Below are 25,556 nucleotides of genomic sequence, written 5' to 3'. Positions count from 1 at the left end.
TGAAATATGATGATCAAACTCGATTACTGCCACTGAGATACATTAATATAGAGGAGCAAGAGCAGAAAAAAGGAGCAGTTCTATTATTATACAGGCTGTCCCAGTAGAAATGGTTTGAACTATTCAAATCAAAGTAATGCCAACCAGTTACAGTAATGGGGTTATTGAAAGTTCAATTACATTTTTAAGAGTTTTCATGAATTAAAAGTGTTACTTCTTAATGGGGGGAAGGGAAGGGGGCTGTGATACAGTATAGTAGTAGCATTACTATTTTCTCCCTTTTTAAGTAATACAGGGTTTGTTCACCAAAATTAAAATGTCTATGTTTAAATTATAAAAGGAGTAATCAAAAGATATTTAGATAAAATTGGAATCTAGCCCAAAAAAAATTACTGGAAATATTTGCTTCAGTTGAGTAAAATACCCATCTCTGCTGGGTAGCCTGGATGAAGGAAAATGACTTACAGACAGATTTGGTTAATCCAACCTTGATTTATCTCTATGTCTGGATACTCAAAATAGGGTAAATAGTAACTAATCTCATAAAATTTCTATTCTGGTATCAATCTGAAATCTGAATTAAACTGGAGTTAAGCTCAATAAATACACCAATACAACGTTATGGTTACACAGAACTGGCCAAAGTTCCAACATTGGTTCATTCACTTCACTATCTTGACAGTCTGTAGCCAAGGTTAACTTTTCTTATTTTGTGAAGACATGAACAATTAGCATCAGAGAGAAGAAAAACTGAATTTCCACTTGACATGAACAAAATATAGAGCAGAATAGTTGAATAGCCTAATTTTTCCTGTAGTCAAAGATCAGAGAGTCTTTGCACAGAAAAAGTCTGGTTATGGGTATTCATGTAAACAATTCAAATAAGCAAAAGGTACAGATCAAAGCACTCATCATCCCCTGCCCCAAAATAACAGATAGAAATCCTCCCATTTTCCATTTTAAACTTCTCTTTGCCAAGATGGTATTACTTCTTAGTTTGCTATTCCTATCTGCAACATGTCAGACATCTCAATTAGATACCATAAAAACACTCTACTCCCTTCCGTGCGTTTTGCAGGCAGTAGCTGAGAAGAAGTGACACTCTTAAGTTACAAGTGGATACAAACATAAATAGCACCTCCCTGTAGATCTATATGTGGACCCCAAAGCATCCTAGGAGTCAGGCTCCCAGGCTCTGAACTTTAGCTGTGCATGACTGCTGTCTTTATGAAAAGAACTCTTTGGCTCAGCTACAGTTGTCATGGAAACAGCAACTTTGATTTTTAGATCTTTAGTATACGTGATATTTCAGCCATATGTTGCATGCATTTAAGTTCTCAACGTATTCCACCTCTTTAAAACTGAAAGAAGAGAAACAACAATTTCAACAATGAAGTAAAATGCACATCATGTACTTCTCAATGTGGAGAAACATGCTTGCAAGCCAGAATAACCAAAAATTTGAGATACTATGGGCATACTCGATCCATGTTTTTTTCTCCATCCCAAACAGTTTCATTTGTGACAAGACTTGACCTCAAAAATTACAGCTCTATTTTTCTGCTAAAGCCAGGAGATGGGCTTCATTTTGCTTATTAACACAGCAAACTGTGCATTACTCCTTCACTAACGATGTCTGAGAGAGGTTCCAGTACTGATCACACAAAGGGTAGTGCTGGGCAGACACAAAGCTCTCCAATACCCCAACTGGTTTGCCTGCCTCTCTCCAAACTGGGACCAGCATGGTCCTTTACACCACCTTAGAAGTAAATACAGTCTTGGCCTGACAGCGTGGCGTAGCTATAGTAAACATCATATGCACGTGCTCGTCTACAAACACCCCCAATATCCAGTGACATAAAGGACTGAGCTATGGTCTGGATTCCAGAAAAACAAAACAAAGATTGCAAAATACTGTTTGGCTCTAACAAAACAGTTAAGTAAATAAAGCAGTGCAACTGCTCTCGCACTTGGCATTACAACCACGATTGCCCGCGTTTCCGTATTTTCAACTTTAAAAAAAAATGAACAGTGCTATTATAAGGTGCTCTAATCCTCCATAATTCAACAAGTCTGCAGAGGCAACCAGAGGGACAAAGAGTACCCACTCTTCTATCCCTCAGGGTGCTCAATACAGAGTCACAACTTCAGTCCAAGCAAAGTGCACTCTAACAATATTTCTTCATAAAATGGAGAGCACTTTATAACAAGTTGGCAATTATTTTCTCAGCTGCATGTAAGCTCTTAATTTCAAAGCCAGGAAAATTGATACCTGACCAATAATTCTAAAAGTTTACATCTGAAGCAACCATTATTAATTTAGGTGAATACTAACAGTTATGGGTAAGTATGGGTAAGATCCTTTGTGACAATTGACTTGAACACTGTACTGCAGCAAACTCACAGCTTCCTAGATTACAAATCCCACCCTCACAACATAAATATATATATATTTGAACTTTAAAGACATGTCCTTGTTTTATTTTGTACATATTCACTAATGAAGCTCAGTTCTAACTTAAACTATTTAAATAATCAGACCCAGAGAACTCTTGTCTTTTCAACTCAAATGCTGTTAGGAAGCATTCCGCATATTAAATGATTTTCACCCTAGATATCTTCCTCCCACTCCTGGGGATAAGTAAGCAAATGGATCAATCAATGCTAAAGAAAAAGACAAGACGGCAACTTACTCTGCCATGGAAACAACTCTTAAAATTCAAAATAGATCACTTTCTCCTACATAAATATAAATGCAGTGTAAAGCAGCTGCTACAATGAATGACTTGTTTTCAACAATGAGATACTACCACAAGAGTTTCCAATCTCTAGTGTGAGACGATATGGAACAGAAATACGGGCTACAAACCACTTTATCTCCAGCTTAAGCACATCACAAACAGAAATCAGAACACTGAGGCAGGAAGGTAACTGTTGCTCTCAAGAAGAAGAAATTACATTTCAAGTATTTAAGGTAGTCAGCAGAAGTATCACTTGTCAATTATAGAATCAAAAAAGTCTAACTACTTTCTCAAGGAAGAAATCAGGGAAACAGTTTCCCTAAGGAAATATATAGAAGAAAAAAACAACTCTGAAAGAATAAAGTGTGAGCTGCTTTCTCTTCCAGTGTATTACACATGGAATATTAAAAGTAATAAAGAAACATGTTATCTTAACATGTTATTTATTCCACCAGCACACTCAGAATGTAAACTGTCACTCATCCTGAAACGTGTTCTCTCATATTTCATACTGTTATAACACTGAAAATTATGCAGTATTTCAAATACATACTAAATCCATACATATTTAAACACTCTCCAAATGCCACTTAGACCTTTAAAATTAAGGTCTGGGGTTTATCATGATTTGCCTTCTATAAAGAAATTTTTCTAAATCTCTGAGTATCATATGGACAAACTGGAAAAAGGCTCAAAAATAAAAGCAATGCAGTTACAGAAATATGGCTCCATGCCAGTTAAACTACAGTGGTTTTGGACTGAAACTAGAAACTACACGTTACATATATTCACAGTATTTGATAGATAGTAGATGCTAGATTTTCCTAATAGCAAAATAAATCAGTAAAAACTGCAAGCATCAACTCTTCAAAAGAGTTTGGGGAAGTTTTAGCTATACTATCATCTCTATACTACAAAAGCTCTGTATTTTTATTTACAAACTAAGTTGCTACTATCTAGCAAATAAATTGAAAGCAATTATTTGCTGGCATTTTTAGTTTGGAGATAATATGATAAATTCCCTGCTTTCACTTTCATATAGTGCTGCTGTTATCAAGAGTTCTAACTACTATTTGATTTCAGTAAAAATTGGGAAATGTGAGAACATGGCATCTTGTTAACACAACCAGACACTTCAGCCATATCTGCAGCTACATTCTCAACCAAAAAGGGCATCCACTGATGTGTCAGAAAGGCAAAACAGAGGAAAAACAATGGAGTGCATGGCAGGGAGGAGCCTGCTACTGAAACACTCCATGCTGGTTTTGTCCATTTTAAAGTGGTTGGTAGAAAACCATGAGGGTGCAGAAGTGGCATAAAAATGATTCAAGAATCAGAAAGGTACCTTACAATGAGAGGCTTAGGGAATTCAACGGGTTTAGTTTTTCAGAGAAATGAAGACGTGAGATGACTACAGGACATAAGTACCTTCACAGGGCAAAAATATTGCAGAGTGGTGAGGAGGGAGCAGAGAGAACATAATAAGATCCAATAGCTGTAGCATGAGACCAACCACACCCAGATTTTAAGAAGCTGTGGCTTTATTTTGAAACAGTGAAAGGTTCCAAACGAACAAGGGAAACGCTCCATTTCTTGATGACATTTTCAAAGCAAGATTGCTTACCCTCCTGGAAGAAAACTTTTGCTAGGTAGGGATTGAAATATAAGTGACTAATGACAAACGAAAGTCTTTAATTGCCTTCTGAAGAGGCAAAAGCTATGAATCTACACAATTCTGAAGAGCTGTCAGGCATCCCCTGAAAAGGATGAATGAGGATGCAGTAAGAGACACGTGGTATAAAAGAGAAAGGGCCTGGTGCATACATTACCTAAGGGCTTTACTGGTTCAGACTAAAGCTCCAATATCCTGTTTCTGACAAAGGCCAAAAGACGCGTCTGGAGAAGACATAAAAACAGGTCAAGCAAACGGATATGTTCCTGATGTATTTAACATCATCCACCTACTTGCAATTTAGTAGATTAATGAATTTTCAGAACAATGAATTTCATCATACTTTTGAGAACACACGTAGGATCACTCTCGAGGAGAAAAGACAACGCAGAAAGAATCACGTCTCGTCGATATCACCTGGGGAGTCTTTCTGCTGTGCCTTCTGCAACCGGACTTGTCTATCTCGCATTGGCCTTTTCAGCCATCAGCGCACTTGCAGCAAGCGTGGGTAGAGCCCTTCTCAAATCTTCGTTCACGAAGCCTAGCCATGATGAATTTACCACCCCTAGTTTGTCTAAGCATTTCAATAATTGTTTCATGCTGCGGCATTGTGTTCTCCAGTTCCCCAGTTTGTTTCAGCATTTCTGAGGCTATCTACCAATAGTTTATTTTTGATTGTTTCCTACTACTTGTATAACAAGCATTCCTTGCTCACTTTATCCATACTACTTATGATTTTGCAGGCTCCTACTGTATTTCCCGATATGTTTTCCCAAATCTGGTGAGGCTTGATCTACTTAATCATTCCCCATATGGGACATGCTTGGTTTCTTTGCTTATTCTCAGCAGTCGTACATCTTTTTCAAGTCTGCTGTAACCTTTTCCACAATGAAGGGCGAGAAAGAACAACACAGCAGAATTGCTGCATCCAACAGAAAAAAAATATTCTCATGTTGTCCATCATTTGTTTTTAATGGCTTCCAGTATGCTACATGCATTTTTGACCATTGTGGAGAATTGATGAGAAGTTTCCAGGGAGCTGACTTCTGTAACTGCAAGAACTCCTGCCTCAGTCACGACAGCCAATTCAGATTTAACACATGTAAACCTGGGATTGTTTTACTCCAAATATATTTAGATATGACAAAATTGAGTTTTAATTGCCATTACCCAGTCACCTGGTATTAAAAGATTCTTCCCCTGAATAGCTTATTATCATCAAACAATGCACAATGATCTCTAAACAGAAAGTACACATCACAAGTTCAAACCGTGAATTAATGCTCAGTAAAATATACAAGTAACATTTCTAATCACAGTCCTCAAAAGATTCAGATTTTTTCCCAGCTAATTAATACGATAAAAGGACTTTTAAAGAACATTACAAATCTCATTCAGCTACCATGCAGCCTTCTCTTTAAGCATTAGAAGGAGAAGGAACCAGACGTAAAGGAGGAGATACCTGCAGAGGTCACACTATGTGGTTATTTTTTAAAAGCCCACACAGGCCCCACCACTCAATGACTTAAACTCCATTATTCAAAACACATTAAAGCAGTTTCCAAGCAACAGCCCTCTTATAATTTTTTTTGTTTGTTTTTTAAACAGTCTCCTTCAGAATTTAAGTTTAAAGACACCTATACATGTGAATAAAACACAAAAGCATTCCCTAGGTAGTACTGTATTCAGTGTGACTATATTAGAAACTTTAAAAATCCAGTTGCAGAAGAATACTCCAAATAATCAGTTTCACTGTTAACAACTGTCTACTCCTCACAAGACACCAAATCCCCAGATTTAAACCAAGCCTGTTGTGTGACTTCATTAAAGGTTGGTCAAGCAACTGGGGTTTCTTACAGTTGAAACTACAGCTTTGAAACCTCTCACCATTTAATATGCAATGTAATGTTACAATGTTGAGAGCATACAGTTATTGTCAACAAAGAGGTAACACTATCCTCCTTCAAGGTGCTGTGAAACCACACAATAACAGTTTCTCAAAGGATGAACACAGGGACAGCACGAAGACAATAGGGAAAGGGGAAATATCCAATCCACTATCTAGTTCCTATCTCATTTCAGTAAATCTGTGCTAACTCGCCTTTATAATTTCTACACTACAATACATCTGCTTCGTGTTTTATGTTCTCTTGATAATAACACTTTCTGCAAGAATTTATAATACACAAGAGTGCATCATCCTGAACTCATTTTGTTCCCAACCATTTGTGAAATTATTAACCAACTGTTTTTCCTGTGCACTGGATAAGAACAACCACTTTGGACATTCAAAGTTTTCAAAATTTCAAACTGAGTTTGGGTTTTGGTATAATGGGGTTTCTGTTTGTTTCTTTGTTTCACTGGAGGCCCATTTTCCTGGCATAAATTTCACTACATTAGAATTTAAAAACATGGTTAATGCAGACATGTATACAGTTAAATTATTTGTTGATTTAATGTTAAATTTATATTGTGTGGTTTCCAAAATAGAACAATCTATTCAGAGACTGTAAATTTAACAGGCTCCATTTAAGTTACTTAGACCTACTGGGTTCCTATTCTTCCCTAAAGCCAAGCTTGCATAGACTCTTGGCATCTTTCAGTTGTTATCCTCACCCTGCAGATGGTTATATCTAAAAATACCATAATTGTATTACTGCATATACAGTGCCATAAGTTTGAATGGCCAGGCTAAATTAGCTTAAGATGATAATTGTTACTGAAACTTATTTCCGCTGAGAGATCACAAACACACTGCCATGTTACAAAGCAACAGGTTTATGACAGTAAAAGCTAAAAGGATAAGTGAGGTTGCAAAGCACCAAAAATTGTCCACTGTTATTCTGACCTTCTGCTCTTCATTTTCAGAACCAGATTTCGGAAAAAATCACCACAAGCCTTTGTGTGAGATTTTTCACCTCCTCTTTTTCAGAGAAAGAAAAATTTCTCTAGTAGTAAGTCCTGATTTATTAAACTTACATTTTTAGAGTAACAGTAAGGCTTTGCAAAAACTCTACTGTATTTATCATGGGAAATAATTAATATGCAGCAGCTTTTAAATTCATCATCTTGCAAAGGGGGGCAGGAGAGAAGGAGAAATGGTCTCTTGTTCTGAGGGAGACAATAAGTTCTCATATTTATCATTAACTGGGAAACCCAGAGTTGCACTAACAAGAAATGTGTTCATTAGTTGGCCTGTGATAAGTGAAGCAGCAGGCCAAAAAGAAACCACAAAAATTTGTATTCACTCATGCAGGGATTACTCAATATCTATTCTCACCCATCACTTCATTCTGGAGCAAGTTGGCTGTATGCTTCCATGAATCATGTCTAGAAAGGCCTTGTATCCATTCACACAGCCGTCAGTGGAGTATTCCATCTGCAGTATCTCATAAGGAATTTTTAGCAAAGTCCCTCACTGACTCTTCCACAAATTCCAGTAACAGAAACACTGCAGCAAGTTTTCCACTTAAACAGCAGGGCCATATATTGTCATTAGAGAAGGAACACTGTTAAAATATGACCAATTTCAGTTCTGTGGTTTCAGATCAATATAGCAAGTCTTCAAGGAAGAAATAAGACTCCTTGAAAGACTACATTTCATACTTGCAGACATGGGGGGATAAAAAAATAAGGAAAAAAAATCAATATATGAGAGGTTGTTTTCAAGAATGTTATGAAACGTTATCATCTTACAAGCAATTTTACATGCCTTTTCTGTAACCAGCATCATTTACAATATGCTGTTCTCCTTAGCTGATTTTATTTAACTTATTGCTGAGTAAGTGGTATTCAAGCTGCACACAGGAAGAAGCCATGGAAATGTCAAAGCAGGTTAAATTCTTGAAATAGCCAGAGATCTCCTAAGGCTGACAGACTACTGCCTATCTAAGGAACAGAATAATAAGCACAACACATTTGTCCATACACATGTTAAACATTGGAAAGTCTTTAATAGCATGATTTTATTAAGAGGTACTGTGCAGAAATTATATACTTTCCCCAAAACTGTCATCAGTTTTCTCAACATACCCTCTTTCCTCTGAAATGTTAGTTTAATGAGCTTACTTCCAACTATTATAAAAAGTACCTAACTCTATAAAGGTTTTATTCCAATGTGTACTGAACATAGTTTATTAAATAATGAACAACCCATATGGACTAATAACTAAAAATATTTCATTAAATCCTTTAAGCCCAAGGATAAAGATTCTCTCAGCACTAGGATGGCTGCAGGACTCCAAGAGAAGACATTGCTCCATATTCTATGTGATGTGCAATGGAATAAATGGCATAGAAAGAAGACCTGTAAATCCCTTTTTGTAGTAACTTGAGGGCAACACACATCATGAAGAGACTCAAGCTTAAATCTACATCATAAATGCAGAACTTCAGAAACATGCAAGTGAGCTCTGGAAGAAATACCTGGGTAGAAATAGGCTTAGAGAAGCCAAGTTCATATCTGCAAGAAAGGCTGCAGTAGCAGAGTAAGCATGCTGGCTCATTCAAACCTAATTCATGGAGCTTTAACAGGGTAACGAGGTTAAGCAGTTCTCTGTCAGGTGACACAAGGATACCAATACAGTTTTCTATCCATAGCAGTATTTATCAAATTTTGGAGAAGAAATACCAAGTTTAAACTTCAGTATAAATACAAAGAGTGGCTTTTTGTACACATACAAGTTTGCAATGCCACATATCTTCAACATACCTGTGAAAAACATGAATCAAACAGACTGTATAGTTTCTGTACCAGGGTGGTCCCTATAGATATTTTAAAAATTCCTGTCCATCTGAAATACAAAGACTTTGTCATTCCCCCCTTCCCAAACACACACGCCAGTCAGCGACATCCTTGTGACAGGGGCAGAAGAGTTTCCATGATTGATGGCCTATAGTGACCCACACCATTAGTACCAACCTCCCGTCATCATGTCATCTCTTCTATTGCTATGAATCATCACAAGGTCCTACAGTCCCAACCTCCCTCCTGCTCCAAGTACAAGACTCTTTAAAAGACGTGGGAAAATTACTTTGCCCAACAGACTCTGTTTTATATGATTGTTACTCCATGTTACAAGGCTGCCCTTTACACTCTGTAAAAGTTGTTCTTTTCAGTCAGTGGTTCACAAATTAACCTGTAAAATGGCAAAAAGCTCAATAAAAAGTGTTCTTCATTCTAGCATCGTAGCCAAGGCTCACAAAGCATACAAAGGAAAATATCCACATAACACACAAACAAGGAATGCCATGTGCACTTTCTTGATCCTGTGGTTGTTAGACCACGCAAGGCAAGAGATCTTAAATTTTCATTAGAAAATTCCACTCCAGCAGCTGGCATTAGTAAATTTTCTTCTTGGATGTTCATTTTGAATAAAACGGAGATAACATCCCTCACCCCTCTCCCCAAAAAACCCACTCCAACCAAACTCCAAACTAAACAACCACTTCTATACCAACACAAAGTTTAGCTCTTTAGCAACCAGTCAGGAAAGACAGTGCCACTGCACAGTTTTATTCCAACTACTATAAAATAAAAACCACTAGTCACAAGACTACCACCAGAATTGTTAATATGTGTATTTACCACACAAAATTCTCAAGTACAAGTTACACTGACATTTTCTGGTCAGTTGGTAAAGCTTTATACCACCTGGTAGTTCTGCCTGTTAGGTTAAGGACTAGGTTTTCTTCTGTAGAGAAGTAAATGTAGGTTGCTATTTAATTTTGGTACTGGACATAGCAAAGTTGAAGGATCAACAAAATTTGCAGAGTTTGTAGATAAGCAATTCCATCAAGGCCAGAAAATTCATCTAAGTCAATTCATGGATATTTGAGAGAATTTTCATATAGGTTTCTCTTGCATAGTAGTTATCTCTGGAGCACCAACTCATGTTTACATTTACATGCACATACTTAATATATATTAAGTAAAAGAGATGTAGGAACAATCACTGTATTTCATGTTCCTGCTACTATATGAATACTTGACAGATTTGTTGGTTAAGTGTCAAGTTGTCAGACATTTAGCAGGTTTTTCATACTTAAAAAACACATGATGTGTTATTTTTATTTCCATATTGTTTTAAGATGGTATAATAAGAGGAAGCAAGTATAAAAAAACTACCGTTTTCCAACATTCATTCTTGAAAACTGTAATATCAATCTCACTTAACATTTAAAATCTTTTCTCATAATTTCCAGAAAACAAGTACTTTGGATGAAAATTTTATAGCACCAGTTTAAGAAATTTATTACATCCCATTACTTAGCTCAAAACAATATGTGCTTTCAACTGCAACTGTGACACAGGCTTTCACCCCCCAAAGTGTGCACATATTTAAAACTTACACACAATCATCACTAATGCTCCTTAGTCATTCAGTTTCTAAAGGCTTTTTATTATGGATTAGAACAAGAAAAAAAAACACCCCAAACATCTTTCAATAACTTCATTCCTCCTTCACACATTTTTTTCTTTAAACTTGATATATGAATAATTTATCATCTATTTCTCTTTCCTAATTCTCATATTAAGACTGCCTTGCCATCTGCACTATGCAATCACACTTAAGAAGGCACATAAAAATCAGTAGAAACAATGCTTTGGGTTGCTCCAGCAACCACAAACATTTAGAAAAATGCCCCCACAAGCATGTCAGCAAGACCGTGATTTTCAGAGTATGGTTTGGAAAGCATAGACAGGAAAACCAGAAGAGGATACATTTCTATGTTTTGCTGTTTGATTTATCATTCCTTAGTGCTAAACCACCACCTCAGTTTTATGCTGTGTTTTCACATCAGAAAGGAGACAAGGGTTTAATGGCATTTTAGAGGATAAATAAAAAAGCAGTGGGAATCAGAAGCAAGTACATTTTCAGAGTGTTAAACTAGAGTGAAGCCAGCCTTGAAAATAAGCATATTTCCCAACAGTCACCGGCTGTTTGTTGGGATCAGACAGACTACATGTGGATAGCTCACAAATCCAAAAGTTGCACTGATCTTCTCATACACATCCTTCCTACTCCTCATTTACACTCTTTAGAAGTTTGTTTTTAATATTTTCCTCTCAGTTTCACTACTATGTCCTTACAAAATTAATTTGCCTTTAGGCCAAATGCTTGTTTAACGTGCCTCAGGAATAACTAAGAGTCCTGACAAATATCCTCTACATTTTTTTTCTGGGTTGGATGCAGGGGTGGCTGCCCTTTCCTGTCCAGAAGCAAACATTTGCCATCTCTGCAGCTCAAAGCCCAAAGCATTAAACTCGGCTGAAATCAAGAGTGTTTTAACTTCATGCTCCAAGCTCTGATCTGCTGGCAGAGGAGCTAGGCACAGCTCTGGTTGTCACCCCAGTCATCAGTGGGGTGATACTCTCCCCCCAGAGTGCCAGACACACTGCTGGGAGAACAACATTTTATGCACTCTCTGCAAACTTCAACAGCTCATCTGTCAGGTCTTGTGACTCTCCAGCCCTCTTATGCACCTCTATGACTGATAGCAATTTCACTTCATCAACCACTCCAAAATCTCTCCTCAAAATGCAAAATGTTGATATAAAAGCAGCTCCAACTGAATTCTGTGCAGAAGGTTTTACATAACCCTAGCTGCTTTGGCTATGGAATAGTTTCAAAGATAAAATTCAAGATTGTACCAGATAAGACAGTTTATGAGCACTCCTATGTTTAAGTGCAAGCTTAGACAGGTATTTCTGGTCATTTAGCCTTTGCTTCTGGCTCAGAATGCATGTTTGAGAGGCAGTTCAAGGAGTACAATAAATATTACTAGCCCACTAGAAAGTAAGGCTTTCTGGTACTTCTCATAGCAGAAAACACCTAACCATGACACTACTGCTTGCCCATTTAGCACACAGACTATAAGCCTTCATTGACAACTATAAATCAAGCAGCACGCTAGAAACTTTCTAGGGTGTTTTTACAGATTGATCAAAATATGAAGTACACTCCTATTGAAGAGAACATTAAACAAAAGAGGTCCTGTAAAAACAGTGGAGAAAATTTTGTCTTCACTCAAACCAACAGCAGTGTCACAATTAGCACATTAGAATTAACAATGCATAGAGTAAAGGGGGGGACGCCCAGAAGTATTCAAAAATAAAATTTTTTTGATAAAAGTAGAAAGATAGTAAAAATGCAAAATATTCCAATTCCATCTAAATGCTCATAATCCAAAAGGTTGGGTTTTTTGACAAGAACAGTCTTCAAAAAGCAAATATACATCTACTCTTGAAATGCTTTCTAAGTGAAATGGAGTTCAAAAACATACTCAGTCCAATCCCACTTCATACACTTTGAAGTCATCAAATTGGACAGCAAGATCTAATCACTTCATCGTAAAAGAGCAAACTATTTATTAGGTACTTATCTTCAAAAGCTTGCTTTGTTGGCAGCATCACCAAAGTTAAGACAAAATAGTTAATCTGCCTAAAAACCTATTAAAACAGACTAAATTATTCACAGATAAGGAGGAAGGCTTTGTAAGGGTCTTTTGTTTGGTAAAAAAGAAATAAAAAAAAAACAGGGGCAAACCACCAGACATTTAATATTCCCAAAGGCACTAATTTGATTAATTTGATTTTAGTGCTATGGTCATCTCAGTTCACAGGATAATGTATCAAAAAAGCTATGCAATTATAGGTATTTTGCCAGGAAAATATCTTTTCACACTTCTAAGAGCACACACACTGCTGACGGCTTACTGACAAATGAGACGCTGAAAAATCTTGGCTCCGAAGTTGTCACTGGGAGTGCAGCTGAAATTGGATTCTACCTACGAAATGTTTCATTCAACACTAGAATACAAAAAAACTGACTTTGTTTCAAAAAATACAGATCCTCACACGAGGTCTTTTGCGCGCCTGGTACAAAACCACACCTTCAGAAAGTGATTATACACTTGTGCTCAAGAATGCTTTGGTCAGTAGATAAAGTGTAGTATTTTTGTCCTTCAGCATGAGGATATGGCTTTGTGAGAGACTACTTTTATCACAGACAATGGAAGGATATGGTTGTACTCAGGCTTTCATAAAAATGAAACCCCATTTCTTGAAAGAATAACAACTTTTAAATAAGAACTTAAAAAAAAAAATCTCTCAATTTTCATCTGTCATTCAAATGCTAAAGGAGCCAAAATCTTAGACTGTTTTGTTTTGTCATGGAGACAATTTTTGGTCTACTTAATGTGTCAGGAGAGGACTCTATCATTTCCACATTCTGTTTTTTGACTTCTACTCTAAATTTGCAAATCCCTATTATAATTAGAGAAAACCTTTGCTAGGAATGAATGATCAAAATCAACTCCAATATAATGTAGTCAGTTGTTGGTTAATGTTTTGTATATTAAAATCCATTGCAAATGCCACATTTTGCAGAGACTTCTACTCCTCCACAGAATCAATGCAAAGAAATGCAATTATTTCAAAGCAAATACAGATATTCTATTTATACAATCATTCTAAATATGTTCAACAACAATTTATCCAGGACACAACAGATATTTAAAATGGAAAGATATGTGGGGAAGATTCAAGAAGAAAAAAAAAACTAAATTAACTGGATTTTCCTCTCCACTTTGCAGAATGTGAGATGCACAAGCATAATCTCTGCTCCACTTCTCTCATACCTCCAAGTTCCTTCATGTTCTCAACAGCCTTTTTGCACCTTTTTCAAAGTGAAATGAAATGCCACTGCCTTTACATCTGTTGTCCAAGACGAGGGTGAGGAATATAGACATATATATTATTTATATTTCATAGGATCACATGCATCATAAATTTATATACTCCATACTTTCTCCTATGTATTTTTAATATATATTTTAAAAAAAGAAAAAAAGAAGAAGAAAATAAGATCTTCTGAGAGAAAAGCCACTACAGAAGTAAATGGAGAATATATGCATTTTAATTGAAGGAACCTAAGAACCCATCCCCACACTCTTTACAGTTTTACAGCAATTATGCACAAGGTTTGCATAAACACTTCAAAATCATCAAAAGCTGTTTTATCAAAACAGCACTTAAGTTTTACATATGTTTCAACACAAATTAGTATTCAGAATTAAACAGCAAGTTGATGAAAAAAAAGGATGTCAGCTGTCATTTTAAACTCTAACCAGATATAGAAAATGGACATGAAGAAGGAAGACAAAGACTGGGCCAAAGTGACAGATAGCTTCTTTGCAAATACTTTCTGTAATTTAATTATCTTATTAATTCTTTACTGCCCTAGACTCCTAGCAACTCGTGATGAATTTTATCACTACCAGAAGGCTTCAATAATAGTAATTATTCCAGAAGTACTGTTACTGGAACCATGATGACATAAGAATATTGCAAAGAAAGGACAACAACAATATGTTCAATACTAGAAACAACAAAAAGACATGTGGATGTAGATGGGTTTCCTGCAGACACATTTGCAAACAATACCTCTATGGTAAAAATACACTCTTAATTTAAAATAAAAAGCTGAACTATAGCAATGAATTAATTCCTTGGTAACATATTGTCACTCAATATCAGCCAGTCTCTGACACTTTAGGGCACATCCTGCAATAACACTGATGTCCTGAAAGTCAGCATATTTCTGACACAAAACCATACAAATCTGTGCAACATGAATGTTTCTACAAGTATCAAGACTTGATATGTTTAGTGAAGTGCCTGGGCATACCAATTATAATCAGCACTAGCAGTTATTTGAATACAGGCAATTACTGCTAGGAATGCCAAATGGAGGGACTTGAGTTCTCCAAAACTTAAAAGGTCAAGTAGTGAGGAGCTGGGGAGTGAATAAAGAACCAGCTGAGCCAATTCCAGGAAGGAAAGAGGTTTACTTTTCTCTCCTAAGTGAGTGGAGACTTCTCTGAATGCCACCATTCTCAAGATATTGGGCTTTGAACACAACAGCTTCACAGGGCCACAGGTTTTTAGGGGAGTGGGCAAACCCAACAGAACTGATGGGATTGAGCACCACATGAAGCAAAGGGTTTGAAAAAGATACCACCCGTCTCCCATCCAGATAGTGAGTAAGACAGCTTGCAGCTAAAAGTCTGTACATATTTATGAAAGGCTGCAGCCAGCTGGCCAAATTTCAGATGCCTCTCTGTACACCGAAGTTCTTTCACTCAGTCTTCTAACTTTTATTTCCGGTTGAAAAAATAATGAAAATACATGTACTAATTCAGCTATTTTTCTACAGCATAGAACTTCCATTATGCTTGCCAGGCTAGTATTTCAGATACATAAACAGATTTCAAGCAAAGCACTTACCACTATTTTAATACTGCTTTGACAAGGTTTAAATACACTTCAGATAAGTGACAAAAACTACAGATTGCACACAGTTACACAAAAAGGCTGTCTTTTGATCCACTGAAGTGATAATACATGGAGGATTCCATATGCAAAAGCCATCTAATTCCAAAAGAGGAGCAAGAATTTGAGGGAAGGCACTCAGAAGACAAGTCTGGCCAGAATAAGTCTAGCAGTGAGTGACTCATGGTTGCCAGTCAGTAGATATGGAAATTACTTGTTCATGAACTGCTCAAAATGTCCCTAACTTCAACAGCCAGGGGCAATACAAAGCTATGCAAAGAAAAAAGAATTCAGTGGCAAATATGTCAGTTTTCTAAAATAAGGAAGAAAAAAGAATTCCTACAATTTATTTCACTTCCCATATACACAGAATCATAGAATGGCTGGGTTGGAGATAATTTAGTTCCAACCACCCTGCCATGGGCAGGGGCACCTTCCACTAGACCAGGTTGCTTGAAGCCCCATCCAACTTGGCCTTGAATACTTCCAGGGATGGGGCAGCCACAGCTTCTCTGGGAAAGAAGGATAAACTGCAAAGCAATGATTGAATCTGTTACGTTAACTCCAAAGCTTAGGTAGTTTAACAAGGTCTGTTTTGGACAGGTTTTTTAAATATATATGGATTGTATGTGTTTACATACATGAGTACACAGATATACATACATAAAATGCAAGACCAGTCGATTTTAATTTGGCAGAGTATTTGAGAGTTTCTGGGTTTGTTAGAGTTTTGCTGTCTTTTAGTCTTTTAAATCTTTAGTCTTTTAAACCTTCAGTAACCTCCAGTGAGAGCTAAAAAAAAAAAAAAAAAAAAAAAAGGCAGGAACTTCTAATCATTGCTCAGAAGCAGAAAGTAGACACAGAAGACATAAAGGGAGTATTGGCATGGCATTATGCCATAATGATATTGTTTTGGTTGCTTCATCACAGAGTAAAAAAGGGCATCAAAAGTAGTTTTTTCTCATTTCCAGTAGTGCTACCACTTCTCCTTTTAGACTGCTAAGCCAAAACTTGCTAGGTATTTCATTATTGAAATAATCCAATCTCCCTTCCTATGTAGAAAAAAAATAATATGGAAGAACAGGATGTAGAACTCCTTTGAACACTTTCTCCTGAGGTTCTCAGCCTTGAACTAATTCCGTACCTCATAGCTATCACTACCAATTTTGTAATATTGCCTTAATTCACAATGAATTGCACAGCACTCACATTTCTTTTGCTGTCCAAAAAGGCTTTTCTGTCCTAAACAGGTGATTGTAAATGTGGCTTTTTTCCAGGATTTCCCTGGAGGATGATATTGTAGTTCTGTGTACTCTTCAACTTAAATTTGTGCCTTACAAAGTAACGTACGTAGACATGTACTGGCCCAAACCTCCTTTTTCAGTGGAGAATCTAAAAGATTGAGTACCTTACACAGCGGTTACCTCATCCACCGCTGCCCAGGGCTGGAGGGACTGGAGGCATACGCTTTATCTGATTTCTCAAGTCCAATTCATCTCTCAGAACTGCTCTCAATATTATCTAACAAAAATACCCCCGTGCCACATGACTCTTCAGCACAGCATCTGTTATTAGAAGTGAAGGCACAGCTCTCACATCACCAATTCTCAAAGCTATTTCACTAAAAGCAATGAGGCCTGAAAACTAGGTACAAAAACTGAAGTTTCTTGTGTGCAGCCTTTCAGAAGAGGATAGAAACTTTAAAAAGTTATGCCTCTTATTTCCACTGTTAGAACCAGCTGTTGGGATGCCAGTGAAAAGGGATAACATCAAGTCACAGAGCCCATCAGCAAGTCTGAGATGTCTTGGTATGTGCTTGGGAACGCGAACAGTTCTGTACTAGTCAAAATTCAGAGATTACTAATTTCACAGAAAATACAAATGCAGCAGCTGCAATATTTATTCCCAAAAAAGTTATAAATAAATACAAAACCACAAACAGCAATATAATAAGTTTTTAAAAAATTATACAATTGCTCTATATCACACTTTTCAATGGGAAGTACTTTAAAAATTAAAATAGTCTGGGAGTACTTTAAAATTTATTCTGAAATTCTTTAACATTTATTCAGAGGTATGGTCAAGGGAAATGGTAAAGGGGAACCAAGTGAAAAAGTATGATAGAACCAGCAAGACAAAGTGGAAGAAAATTCCCCTGGCTGGAGATATACTGAGGAAGCAGCATTACAACTCTTATTTCAGGAACCCCAGTATACAATGAAACAGCTTCTGAAAGAATGCCTTGGGCTACTTAACAGCAAATAATAACTACTGGTGAACAGGGAGATATTTAAAAGAAATGCTGGAAATTATTTGCATAGTTGTGTGTGGCCAGAACTTCCAACAATCACAAACTCTTCTTTTAACTGAAGTTCAATTATAAATAACAAGATATTAAGGAACCATGCATGCTATATTATAAGGGACAATTAAAGAAGTTTTCTGAAGGATTTTTCCCAGCACATGAGACTGACAGGCCTACTGATGGGAGATTTTATTTCTAAATGAGGGCAACATGAGATACCTACAATTTCAACATTCCACAAAGCATAAAATCTTATATTTCTATAAAGCATATGATTTAATCATTGGGAAGTTAAAGGTTTAACTTCAAAACAACAGTGGTTTATTAGGGACTTGCACAGTGCTTCGAAAGACACTACCCCAACAAGGGCCGCAGGCACTAAGAAACTACCTTAAATTATTTTTAATTATGGCAATCAATCACCAACTAATTTTTTTTCCTGGGCTTAGGAAAAGACCCTCAGCCTTTCAAATTATTTATGTATTTTTAAACAATAAAAAAACCTGAAAAAGTAAAATATTAAGAATTTCTTTCAAATGACAATTCTATATGCTGAATTCAAGGTGCTGAATTAAGCAGATATGAGCTGTAAGTTTGTTTATCACTTAGCAGGAGAAATACTCCCACATTACAGCTAAGAAGTGTTTCAACATGATCTGAAGCAGGTTCAATCCTTGCTTTCCCTATTACAGTACATTATGTTTCTCAGATATAGACTATTTCCAAAATGCAGTATGTAAGCATCACTAAACTGGTATAAAGTAGTACTATTACTTCACTTCCACCCAACCAAAGAGTAATCCTTCCCCATCTAGTGTCCTCACCTTTTATGATCAATCCTACAGGCTGGAATCCTTGAATGAGGCACTGCCTTCTCCCACTTTTCTGGCCAAACTTGAGGTGCTACTAGTACTGTAAATACAACTATTTTAGCAAAAGAACTAGAACACATACAAACTTCACTCTTCCTTCTCCCCACCAATAAATTACAAAATTTTGGGTAGGGAAGAGAAGACAGGGATGGGTTTCTTCCAGCTGGATAATCTTTTTGATCCAAGTCACCACAAATATTACATGCACATATTTAACGCTAGGTCAGTTTATACCAAAGGCAGAGCTGCACCCACCGGGCTTCCAAAACCCAGAAGGGCCAGTCAGACATTATTTCAGTTCCAGGAATGACAGTGAAACCTCAACATTTGCCTTCCATGGGCAATATTCTCTATTAGAGCTGTGTATTCCTAGAGCTAACACACAGGTACCCACACCAGGCTTGAATCAAGACATTAAAGCTCTCACTGGCAATTAGGGACAGCTTACTTTGGAGAGAATGCTAATTTAGCTGCCCTTACAAGTAAACTTGTAAATAATACGAAGAATTAATAGCTGTATGTACAAATCGCACCAAAAAAAAAGGTACTTCAAACTGTTATCACTGGGCTCTGCCTGTGATCGCACCACTACAGAGTATTTGTAAGGAGTTGCAAAGAAGTTACAATGAATATTTTGAATTTTTTTAAAGTTAGAGTTATCTTTCATATGATGAAAAAAACCACAGGTTTACAAATACCTTTTTAAATTATATTAGGATCATCACAATCTCATCACAGAGACAAAAAGCAGCAGCAGCATCTGTGATGGTCATTTGTTTTTATCTCCTTTACTTCTCAACTTAAAAAAGAAAAGTTTGCCAGTTTTAGCTACAAAATTTTAACTACGTTTTAGCTACATAAAGAAAAAAAAGAGGTCCCCATTCTTTTTTCACACAGAAACATACTCCAATTTCACACTGTAGGCAAGATATTTCAAGTTGTTGAACTGAAATTAAGCTCCTCAGCTGTTCAGTACAGAATCCAGAGTTGCTCATTTGTAAAGAAATTGGGTAAAGCCCTTTCTATCAGAAAGTATGGCTGAATATTATTAGAACTGCTGATAAGACCACAAGACTAACTCTTGCAAGTACTTTCCAACATGACAGTTTATCATATGGTAAGGACAAGAGGGTACGATCTTAAGCTCTGCCAGGGGAGGTTTGGGTTGGATATTAGGAAGAAATTTTTTATGGAGGGAGTAATTAGACATTGGAATGGGCTGTCCAGGGAAGGGGCTGCCTCCATCCCTGGAGGTTTTTAAGATGAGACTGGATGTGGCTCTTAGTGCCATGGTGTAGTAACCGTGGTGGTGTTGGATCAACGGTTGGACTTGATCTTGGAGGTCTTTTCCAACCCGGTTGATTCTATTATTCTAAGTCGATTCAAACACAGCTCAAAACCCGGTACCCAAATGATATGGAACAAGACTTCCAACATGAAGTGCCCACTGAAACACAACTGAAAGACCAAAAGAGCTACTTTGTCATTACCATGAAATCATACACCACTGCCTCCTCACAGACACACACACACACATGTGCACCCTTCAGCCTTTCAGGGGGCAGGGAGAAAGACTGGAATTCAAGTGCATTAGGTCAACTAATTACTTTGATTTGGAGAAAACCATTCTCCATATTCCAGCTCAGTAGAAATACTACCAACCACAATGGTAAAAAAACCAGTCGTAATGAAACCTTAACATTTACTACTCATAAAGTACATGCCAAACATATAAAATGGGAGACATTCAGACAGCTAGAAGCTTTTAAACAAAGCATACTCTCACACTAAAAAAAAAAGAACCCAAGTTCAAAGGTGTTGCAGAAAGCCCATTTTTCCCTCCTTCCACAGGTTTTAGAGAATCACTAGGAAGCTTCTCACAAAACAAATCTTTCCATTTTACTTTTAATAAACCATATAATAGTTTTCCCTTGTCCTTAGGAAATAAAATCAGCAAAAAAATAGTTATTAGATTCTTGTCCCAAAGCAGTATGAGCTGCAGGAGTAATTTAATCCTCTAAATATGTAGCTTAAACATGCCCACTGCATATATATTAAGGAGGAAGTGGAAGTTTTACCAGTAAAATCCTTTATTCTCACAGGCGTTATGTTATTCTTTTCATGCCAGGAGGTAGATTTCCATAAAGTAACACACACTGTCAGCAACAGGGGCACTGAAGCCATGGGTATCAAACACCTGAAAGCAGATGTATACAGAATTCCACTGAACCTTGAGCACTATGTTAACACCTGCTTGAATTATCTTCCAATTTCATTCATTTTCTTCTTCAAACGTTTGTTTACAGTTATTAAGACCCTGCAAAAATTATGCCTTGATTATAAATGGTACAATCTTTCAGTTGAAAAATATGCAGAATAAGGGCATCCCTCAACTCAAGCAGTCAACCACTGCAGTTTCCAGGGTCCTAATCTCTAACATCCAGATCAGAGAGAGCAAAGTGGAAAAGAAATGCTGTGAAGTTAAAATCCCAGTGGCATTCACTACAGCTCAACATTGAGTTATGCTGACTCTGGCTCTGTTAAAAGCTCATCGTTAAACTTTCCACGTCACTCAAAGTCCATTTCTAGTTTTAACACCAAAAAGAACATGATGTGCACTTTTCTTCCTACAGTCTTAAAAGTGTTCATAGTCTAAATATCTTAGTACAGTCAAATAATATGAGAAACCAAATCAACCACGTCTGCAAACCAGCCCCTGCTCTTGTATACACCAGAAGTCTCAGTGCTCTGTTTTTACAACTCCTAGGCACCACAAACTAGGTTCAGAATGGTGTTTTTTCACATCCTTGAGATTAAGTAATGTAAAATATATACAAGTTCTGCAGCCTTGTGTACAACAAAGTTATAAGATGTTACCTGTCAGGGAGATATTACTCTAAAAAGATCTCTTTAAGGCAGGAAAAGTAAAAGTAATCTTACACAGGAGGTTTCAAGTTAATCACAATTCTGTTTAACTACAGCTCAGTCTAGGAGATCACTAACTACACTCAGTAAATGCAGAAAACAGCATCCAACATTCAATGAGAGTAAAACAAATTACCCATTTGTCATTAAGAGCAATGTGTTTAGCTTTCTTTTTTTTTACCCTGTGCTTTCCATTACAATGTCAAGCGTCAGTAAAACATCTGAAGTAGAAAATAGATGTGAGGAAGACGGTAATTCTCTGCAGCAGGAGATCTAGATTGTTTCGGCACCACGGCGGCTTCTCCTCTCCCTTCCCGGTGCCTGTCAGGAGGCACTCACAGGCCGGGCGCTGCTCCCAAGGGCTCTGAACCGCTGCTCTTCCAACAAACCCCATCGGCACACGCCACAGAAATATTTACCTTTCCGGCACCGACCCCTGCCAGGTCTGCTGACCTCGCAGAGCACACGCATGAGCTCAGGCCAAGGCTGCTGCAGACCCAGCCCGCCGTGCGGAGCGCGGGGGCCGCCTCGCGGGGCTCGGCACCACGGACCCGCCAGGGCTCCCGGGCCCGGCCCGGCTCCCCGCGCCTCGCCGGCCGCGCCCGCCGCTCACCCAGCTTGCCGCGGGACTCCTCCAGCTTCTGGATCTGGTTCTCCAGGAACAGCACGGCCACCCCGAACACCAGCACCGCCAGCAGCTGCAACTTGGGCGGCAGCATAATCCTGAGCAGCCCCATGAGCAGCAGCAGCGCCGCCGCCCGGGATCACGACATAACGCGGGACCCGGCCCGCGAGGGCCGGCGGGAGCCGCAGGGACGGCGCGGGCGAGGAGGGACGGAGGAGCGCGGTCGGGGGCGCGGACAGGGCCCGGCGCCGCCGTCTCACATCGCCGCGCTCAGCCCGCCCTCAGAGCGCCCCCGCGCGCGGCCCCGCCCGGCCCGGCCCGGCCGCCGCCGCCCGCCCTGCGCGCGCTGCTCGGCAACCGAACGCCCGGCCGCGCGCCCGCCCCCGCCCCGCGCCGCCACCGCCGCCGGGCCCCGCCCCCCGCCTCCATTGGCTGGCGCTGCCACCGCCCGCCTCCCCCGCAACTCCGATTGGCCCCGGGCAGGCCGATGCTCCGCCCCGGAGCCTTGACCCGCCTCCCCGGCGCGGAGCTGCCGGAGCAGGGCTGATGTCCCGCCTACATGCGTCCCTTTCTGATTGGAGGGCACGCCTTGAAATCCCGCCCATCTGCCCACGCTCTAATAGGAGGAAGTGGAAGTTTTACAGTAAAATCCTTTATTCTCACAGGCGTTGTATTCATTCTTTCATGCCAGGAGGTAGATTTCCATAAAGTAACACACACTGTCAGCAACAGGGCACTGAAGCCATGGGTATCAAACACCTGAAAGCAGATGTATACAGAATTCCACTGAACCTTGAGCACTATGTTAACACCTGCTTGAATTATCTTCAATTTCATTTCATTTTCTTTTTCAAACGTTTGTTTACAGTTATTAAGACCCTGCAAAAATTATGCCTTGATTATAAATGGTACAATCTTTCAGTTGAAAAATATGCAGAATAAGGGCATCCCTCAACTCAAGCAGTCAACCACTGCAGTTTCCAGGGTCCCTAATCTCTAACATCCAGATCAGAGAGCAAAGTGGAAAAGAAATGCTGTGAAGTTAAAATCCCAGTGGCATTACTACAGCTCAACATTGAGTTATGCTGACTCTGGCTCTGTTAAAAGCTCATCGTTAAACTTTCCACGTCACTCAAAGTCCATTTCTAGTTTTAACACCAAAAGAACATGATGTGCACTTTTCTTCCTACAGTCTTAAAGTGTTCATAGTCTAAATATCTTAGTACAGTCAAATAATATGAGAAACCAAATCAACCACGTCTGCAAACCAGCCCCTGCTCTTGTATACACCAGAAGTCTCAGTGCTCTGTTTTTACAACTCCTAGGCACCACAAACTAGGTTCAGAATGGTGTTTTTTCACATCCTTGTGATTAAGTAATGTAAAATACATACAAGTTCTGCAGCCTTGTGTACAACAAAGTTATAAGATGTTACCTGTCAGGGAGGTATTACTCTAAAAAGATCTCTTTAAGGCAGGAAAAGTAAAAGTAATCTTACACAGGAGGTTTCAAGATAATCACAATTCTGTTTAACTACAGCTCAGTCTAGGAGATCACTAACTACACTCAGTAAATGCAGAAAACAGCATCCAACATTCAATGAGAGTAAAACAAATTACCCATTTGTCATTAAGAGCAATGTGTTTAGCTTTCTTTTTTTTTACCCTGTGCTTTCCATTACAATGTCAAGCGTCAGTAAAACATCTGAAGTAGAAAATAGATGTGAGGAAGACGATAATTCTCTGCAGCAGGAGATCTAGATTGTTTCGGCACCACGGCGGCTTCTCCTCTCCCTTCCCGGTGCCTGTCAGGAGGCACTCACAGGCCGGGCGCTGCTCCCAAGGGCTCTGAACCGCTGCTCTTCCAACAAACCCCATCGGCACACGCCACAGAAATATTTACCTTTCCGGCACCGACCCCTGCCAGGTCTGCTGACCTCGCAGAGCACACGCACATGAGCTCAGGCCAAGGCTGCTGCAGACCCAGCCCGCCGTGCGGAGCGCGGGGCCGCCCGCGGGGCTCGGCACACACGGACCCGCCGGGGCTCCCCGGGCCCGGCCCGGCTCCCCCCGCGCCTCGCCGGCCGCGCCCGCCGCTCACCCAGCTTGCCGCGGGACTCCTCCAGCTTCTGGATCTGGTTCTCCAGGAACAGCACGGCCACCCCGAACACCAGCACCGCCAGCAGCTGCAACTTGGGCGGCAGCATAATCCTGAGCAGCCCCATGAGCAGCAGCAGCGCCGCCCGCCCGGGATCACGACATAACGCGGGACCCGGCCCGCGGGGGCCGGCGGGAGCCGCAGGGACGGCGCGGGCGAGGAGGGACGGAGGGAGCGCGGTCGGGGGCGCGGACAGGGCCCGGCGCCGCCGCTCTCACATCGCCGCGCTCAGCCCGCCCTCAGAGCGCCCCCGCGCGCGGCCCCGCCCGGCCCGGCCCCGCCGCCCGCCCGCCCTGCGCGCGCTGCTCGGCAACCGAACGCCCGGCCGCGCGCCCGCCCCCGCCCCGCGCCGCCACCGCCGCCGGGCCCCGCCCCCCGCCTCCATTGGCTGGCGCTGCCACCGCCCCGCCTCCCCCGCAACTCGATTGGCCCCGGGCAGGCGATGCTCCGCCCCCCGGAGCCTTGACCCCGCCTCCCCGGCGCGGAGCTGCCGGAGCGGGGCGATGTCCCGCCTACATGCGTCCCTTTCTGATTGGAGGGCACGCCTTGAAATCCCGCCCATCTGCCCACGCTCATTGGGCACAGGCACGACGGCGCTTGGAGAAAGCACAATGGTATTGATCAGATTGGCTGTCAATCACCGGGGCCGGGGGCCGAAGTGCCGGGATGGCAGCGAGTCCCCAGAAAGGGAAAAGGACCTCGCTTGAGGCTGAGTCCGCAGTGCCCGACCAGGGCTGAAGAACGGCAACTCCTCTAAGCTCGCTGTGAAGCCCTGCTCCGAACGTGTCTTTTCTGTAGAATTCCAGGTGATGTTCTGTGTTAGCTGTTCCTGCTCGGCGGTACCGGGGGTTGGGAGCCAGTCTGTGCTCTCCCGCATCAGGCATTGTGCGGGGCAGCCGCGCTGGGCGGGGTCTCCGCGCGGCG

The 25,556-nt window shown here is 40.1% G+C and overlaps 1 protein-coding gene across 3 annotated transcripts in view; it reads right to left on the bottom strand.

Moving 5' to 3' along the window:
- Positions 1-24,848, bottom strand: part of HS2ST1 (heparan sulfate 2-O-sulfotransferase 1) — an 80,669-nt gene extending 55,821 nt beyond the window's left edge. For 2 of the 3 annotated variants that reach the window (XR_007627639.1, XM_050306357.1), the window contains exon 1: positions 24,576-24,848. Coding sequence is in view for 2 of the 3 variants with exons in the window: in XM_050306357.1 (XP_050162314.1) it covers positions 24,576-24,699 (124 nt within the window). In the remaining variant the exon portion in view is untranslated. Of the gene's footprint in view, positions 1-22,463; positions 22,601-24,575 lie in introns of those variants that run through there. The other variant, XM_050306358.1, reaches the window with a different exon arrangement.
- Positions 24,849-25,556: the final 708 nt, after the last annotated feature.

This window comes from Myiozetetes cayanensis, unplaced genomic scaffold (assembly GCF_022539395.1).
Source record: "Myiozetetes cayanensis isolate MyiCay16 unplaced genomic scaffold, myiCay2020 scf12, whole genome shotgun sequence".
Classification (NCBI taxonomy): Eukaryota; Metazoa; Chordata; class Aves; order Passeriformes; family Tyrannidae; genus Myiozetetes; species Myiozetetes cayanensis.
This window is presented reverse-complemented; position numbering and strand designations above follow the sequence as displayed.